Source organism: Colobus angolensis, unplaced genomic scaffold (genome assembly GCF_000951035.1).
Source record: "Colobus angolensis palliatus isolate OR3802 unplaced genomic scaffold, Cang.pa_1.0 Scaffold247, whole genome shotgun sequence".
NCBI lineage: Eukaryota > Metazoa > Chordata > Mammalia > Primates > Cercopithecidae > Colobus > Colobus angolensis.
Window position 1 is genome coordinate 1,541,674 of NW_012115677.1, and position 6,557 is coordinate 1,548,230.

General features: G+C 40.2%; 1 protein-coding gene across 2 annotated transcripts in view; it reads right to left on the bottom strand.

The window, feature by feature from the left end:
• The window catches only part of TLK1 (tousled-like kinase 1), a 160,380-nt gene extending 153,823 nt beyond the window's left edge, over nt 1-6,557 (bottom strand). For both annotated transcript variants that reach the window (XM_011945926.1, XM_011945924.1), the window contains exon 1: nt 6,125-6,557. In XM_011945926.1, the coding sequence (XP_011801316.1) occupies nt 6,125-6,263 (139 nt within the window). In that variant the 5' untranslated portion in view covers nt 6,264-6,557. The remainder of the gene's footprint in view (nt 1-6,124) is intronic.

Sequence of the window (6,557 nt, forward strand, 5' to 3'; positions counted from 1 at the left end):
CATTGCACTCCAGCCTGGGCAACAAGAGTGAAACTCTATCTCAAAAAAAAACAAACAACCAAAAAACCATACATATATATATATATATAGCCTTGCAAAGGTTATACCGCCTCTTCAAGAAACATTTCCTTCACCAATAAATAAAAGTTACAAACTTTCCCCTACTAAATTATATTAGGACTAATGTCACAGGAATGACAATATTTTTGAGCTGGAAGAGGTTTTTGAAGACCTCTAATCCAATGCTCTCATTTTACAGATGAAAAGAGGCTGTGAAGTATAATGGAAAAAAAAAACAACCTGAAAGTCAGAAAACTGAATTTTGGGCCCAACTGTCTTACAGCGAAAGCCTGTGCAAATTATCTGTTTCCTCATCTGTAAAATGAGAGGTTTGTACTAGATTGCTTCCAAGATCTGTTTCAGCTCTGTAATTCATGGTTTATGGAACTGAAGCAGAGATAAGCAACTTGCCCAAGGTCACACAGCTAGTTAATAGCAAAGTAAAGACAACCCTCAGATTCCAACTACAATCACTTTCTCCCCTACACCATACTGCTTCTCCTACTTCATAACAATATTCCTGTAATTTATTCTAAGATTCTTGAAAATCATTAATAAGCATGAAGGAGTTTATGAAACTAAATGACTGATTTCTACAGCTCTTCTAGAGAAAATGAGCTTTAAATCCAAATGCAACAAGTACACGAGGTCTCAAGCTGGGTATTATTACTTACTACACTTATTAATATTAAATTGACCTCAAGAAAGTTGTCAGAATTTATGCTTAAATTCTCACCATCTAAAAATCCAACTCACAGAAGAGATTACGTGCCATGCAAAATTAAAATATGAATTGTTGTAAGTAAGGATAAATATTATAGGTATAATTCTAGGAATAAGATGGGAATTTAAATTCTTCATTTATGTTCTAGTTATATTTAATATGCATTTTTAAATTCAAAAGAGATCAATTTAAACACTTTTCTTTCTTCTTTCCTCTTTTCAGACTCTCTAGGTTTAAAAACGTTAGAATAGCTTAAGCATATTACTTCTGAAATCATGTAAACAATTACTAATAAAAGACTATATAAACTAAGCTCATAGTTTCTCTTACAAAACTGATAATCAGCCCCCATAGTATTCTAAAATTCTGTGCTGAAATATATTGCAACTCTACTAAATTGTATCATAAACAGCATTTGGTTCTCTAAAATGTCTGAAGCTTATTATATTTCACAGGGAATTTAGCAAGATTTCATGAAGACTGATCTTGCTGACACCAGAAAATACAGGAAAATTCTCAGAGGAAAAGCACAATAAAAATGCAAAATAGTAATAAAGTCAACAATAGTTTCATACTACGGACTTGAAAGAACATTCAAAAACGTTAATGAATATATAAGTATAGCTTAACTATATTCAGGGATTTTTAAAGAATCACAGAATGTTTACATTTTTGAATTGGATGAAGCCTAAGTCACTAATCCAATAGCACTCATCATAAGAATCTACAGAATTTATCTCCACCTCCCCAAAAAACATGTCCCTGTAGTGCACTTTAAATTCTCAAAACTAACTACTACTTTCCATTGTTGTTAGTGGTTGCGAGTTCCATTGTAGCTCCACTGTTCCACTGTTTCGAGTCTAGTCATACAGTTCTTACATTCTTGTAGAAAAATTAGACTGACCTCAATCTATGTCCTCCTAATTTTCACCAGTTGGTCTGCCTTCTAAAGCAGGAGAATGGATCTATTCTCCCTCCTACTTATTAAAATTAACAGGTTTTTACATCCTATTTACTGAAATCCAGGTTTCTTAAATACCTGGAGACAGCTATCATGTCTCCCACCCGTTAGTCTCTTCTGTAAATATATGTTCCTAGGAGACATTTCTGGAATACAATGGAAATATATGTTCCTAGAGACATTTCTGGAATACAATGCACTTTCACATTGTAAGTAACTTTAAAAAAAAAAAAACTGCCACTTGTTGAATTTTGATGTAATACCAAAGAATACTCACTCCTTCCTTTTCCAACCATGTATCTACATGAAGCTGGATTCTCTTCACATCTCAACCAAAGCATCACAACAGAAGACAGACACAAAATCCAGCTGTCTTCTCCTAGTAAGCCAGAAATCAAGACGATTTGCAAAAGTATAAAACAACACCATTGGTCTAGTTTCTTTGGTTTTAGAACATATTTATTCTTCATAAAAAATTCTATTTACAACACACTATTTTTAAATTAAATATATTTGAAATTGTGATTTAATTTCTAAAATAGCAAATATTAGTAGACATAGCCACATAAACCTAAATCTCCTTGGGGTCCTCAATAATTGTTCTGCGAGTAAAGAGGCTCTGAGGTCAAAAGGCGAAAGCATAGTCTATTTCGCATAAGATTTTCAAACTTCCATTCTGGTTTCTCTCTTTTCTCTCTCCTCTAATGTGTAAATGTACCATTGTAAAGGAGACATCTGTCACGTATCTATTCATGAGCTAGAATCCTTAAACATATAACCCTGTCTTCCTCCAGCTAGCGATTTCAAAAAATTAAAGGTCTACAGGGCCATCTGGTACACCTTCGTTTTTAACATCTCATTACTAAATCATCTGAAGTCAAATACTTTAATTCTTTTAAGGAATGCAGTCTTTAAATATGGAAACAGAGCAAGTTTACAGTTTAATCGTACTATCATGCCATCTTTTTTTGAGAGTGTCTCACTCTGTCACCCAGGCTGGAATGCAATGACGCTATCTAGGCTCACCACAGCCTTCACCTCCCAGGCTCAAGCAATCCTCCCAACTCAGCCTCCCGAACCATGCCCAGCTAATTTTTCTATTTTTTGTAGAGACAGGGTTTCACCATATTGTCCAGGCTAGTCTTGAACTCCTAAACTCAAGCAATCCACCCACCTAGGCCACCCAAAGTGCTGGGATTACAGGCTTGAGCCACCACTCCTGGCCCATACCATCCTTTTGGCCAAGTTTTCACTATTTACAAAAAAAAAAAATCAAATTATTTATACTTGGCAGGAGCAGGAAAGAAAATGCAAGTGTTCTGTATAACCAATCATTTGATTCTCAGCAATAACCCATTCAAAAGTACCCATGTACTGATATGCAAAAAAACCCAACTACTTATCTAGCCATTACGACACTAGGTTCCTAGGCTTCAACAAAGCAAAACTGGGCTTTACTTGAAAACCTTTTTAACTCCTCACTCCCTTAATCACAGGATTATAGAAGACAAAATGGGATGGAGATTATAGGTTTAAAAGATTCAACAGAAAATCTAGAGCTACATCGCTGAACACCTCAAACAGAACCACAAGATTGGTAAGGGAAAAAGCTTTGGGATCCAGGGAAAAGAAATCTACACTGTATTTATCATATAATTTCCTAAATTCTAATAGATTCCCAAATCTTAAAGAGCTGTATTGTATTTGTAATAAAACTATATGAATATGATAATGGTAATAAGGTAAAAAGAGAGAAAGAAAACCACAACACACAGCATCAAAAATAATCGGATTATAATATTAGATTTTTGGTTTCAGACGTCAAAACTTCAAAATAAGTAACTTTTACAGATGCTTATGGCGTATCTTTAAAAGTAACCCATTTTCAAAGTTAAATTTGCCTAAAAGGAGTTCATCACATAGAATATCTATGTAGGTTCATATACATGTTCATCTCTTTGAAGTTTCAATTCTTCTATTACTCTATGTTAAACCGGCTCAATTTTTCAAGAAACAAAGTTCTCTTCTTGACACATTCAAGTTCCATTAATATCAATGGTTCTTACTAGCAGTAACTAGCCGTCAAAAAGCTTTCTAAAACTTCATCAATTTATATAATGTAGTAACATGTATACCTGAAAAAGGTGCTAAACACTTGTTAAAATAAAAACTGAGATTTCGCTCAATAGAAAACATCTCCATTTTGATACTCAGGGCTTCATATTCCTGTTAGCGTTAGTGAAATCTGAGAACACATCGCCAAACTTCAAAATGAATATAACCCTAGAGAGGATTAATAGTTTTAACTTGCATGCTGGTTGGTCAAAAAGAAATATCCCTCTGTAGCTATACAGGTACTTGGCATGAAGTGTAACTTTCACAAAAGCCTGTCCTATGATATCATGAATTAATAGAAACTCACTACTTTAGGTTACATAAAAACCCACTGCAATCTAAACTGCCGGAAAAAATTATGGTTATTTGGAAGCTCAAGCTAAACGATTCCAACCCCTCCAAATTTTCAAACATCAGGAAAAGTGCTGAATGTTTTTAAGTTGAAGTAACCTCAGAAACTCACAATCTAGATATTTTGTCTCCCAGATTCCCAATACTGATAACAGATGTCAACAGATAAACAATTCAATACTGTCCTCAGTATCCAGTTCACGGCCTGGCTCACAGTAATGGCTCAATAAATATTCGAGAAACGAAAGAATGAACGAATGAATGATGATATAGTCTTAAATAAGAAACAATAAAATGGTCTTTTTAAACCCACAACACTAACACAAAACATCTTAATGAAACTACAAACAAAAGTAAAAGCATGCTAAAAGCACCAACTTCTCTATAAAATACATTTTAAACCGTTCATTTAGAAATTTTCAAGTGCAAAAGAATCACCAGATATATTAAATTTTTAGTCATTTAATACTTTTTACATTCTAATAATGAAAGCTCAGCGTTGGGATAAGATGAAAGGGAGAAACGTCAGTCAATGTATTCCGCCTGTTTAATGGATCCCATAAATCAAAGCTTTCCGTGAATTTTCTAGAGCATATTCATGCCAATCTTTAAGCCTATTGTCACTTTCACACATGCTCACAGGAACAAAATGACAAAGAATGCTATGCCTGAACCACTGGATTCAGGACACAAAACACTTGATTAACAATTGTCAAGGCTCTGGACAAATATCGACAGATATTTTCAAAATAAAGTACTCCCACCGATTCCTACATAAATCAAAGCTCTTTATTTCTTTAAAACATTCACTAGACTGCTGAACTTCCAGACGTTTGAAAATATGCCTACAATCTCCTCGTGTGCGACAACTGGGAGTGAACAACCCGTTTACCAATTGCGGATGAACATCGCTAAGCGTTTTCCAGACAAAAGAGCGTTAAAAGACATTCCATGCACATTCATTCATCACCCATAAATGTGTTTTCTCCCAAATTTCATTTTATGTCGTATCCTTAAAGTTAAATACAGCAAGTTGAAATTTTAGTCAAAAGCACGCCGGTGCCTTACAAGCTGTCTAACTGCTACATCTGGTGGCAGCACACTTGCTTGCAAGAAGCCAGAAAACTTAGAAAACAATTGTAACCGATCTAGTGCGTGTTTGCAATAACCTTTATGCAGATATTTCCCACAAAACCCACGACCCTGTCAGAGAAGAACAGTAGCCTACTTGCAGCAGAGAATATAACGCACAAACACGCAGGAGGCAACGGCGAAGGAGAGAAAGTTGCAACCATCTGGAGGGGCGGTTTTAAAAGCCTGCCCACGAGTCAGTCTGTCGTTTAAATTGCTCTAGGGGGCCACACAGGGGATCAAAGTCTGCCTAGATAATTTCAGCGTCTCTCCCCAAATGAGAGACCCTGCAAGCGAGGGGCATCCTCCAGGTCTGGGGCAGCAAAGCTCGCAGAGCGGGGACCGCCTCTATGGGAGGAGTGCGCGGGGGAAGGGGAGGGGGCTCGAGGACGAAGGCTCCAGCGGGAGGGAAAACCCACCAGAGACCGGAGGCCAGGAGGTTAAGAGTACTGAGTGTGCTGGCAAATGGAGCAGAAAGGGGCTCGCGTCCGGGGGGAGGCTTCCCACCCTCGCAGAACTGGCTCCCAGGAACCCCAGGCGAGTCTGTGCGCCTCGCCCCGTCCCCATCAGCGCGCACCCCCTCATCCGTCTCCTCCGCCACCCGCGAACCACCACCCACAGCCAGGGCAATACCTCCCCAGAACCAGGGAGCCGGGCGGCCTCGCGTCCACCTCGCCACCATCCCCCACCCCGGGGTCTGGCGGAGGAGCCCCGGGGGGTCGCGGGGGTCCGCGGCACGGGAGGGGAGGCCCGCGAGCGGGCGCGGGCGCGGCAGTGCTTACCTTCCCTGGGCCTCCCGGATGGCGGCGTGTGATTCAGCAGGGACCTGGCCGCCGCCGCCGAGCCCGGGGTTGGAGACGTGGAGAGCTGGGACCAAGATGGCGGCCCCTCCAAACTTCCACTGCTACTTTGGACACTCATCAAGCTACTTTCTGGGAACCCGACTCCCCCCCTGCGACGGCAGCGGCGGCAACGGCACCGGCACCCGCCTCCGTCATGGCGGGGGCCGCGCTAAGGGCGAGCTGGAGAGCGAGGGCTGGGAGGGGAGAGTCAAGGGGATGGGGGAGGAAACCGAGAAGAGGGGAGGTGGGGAGGAAAGAGGTGAGGGAAGGAGAGGGGACAGGGAGGAGGGAAAGGGGGAGAAGCTAGGGAGCGGGCGGGCGCGCCGGAGAAGAGGCGGAGGGAAGGAGCGCGGCGGCGGCGGAGGTGTCGAGG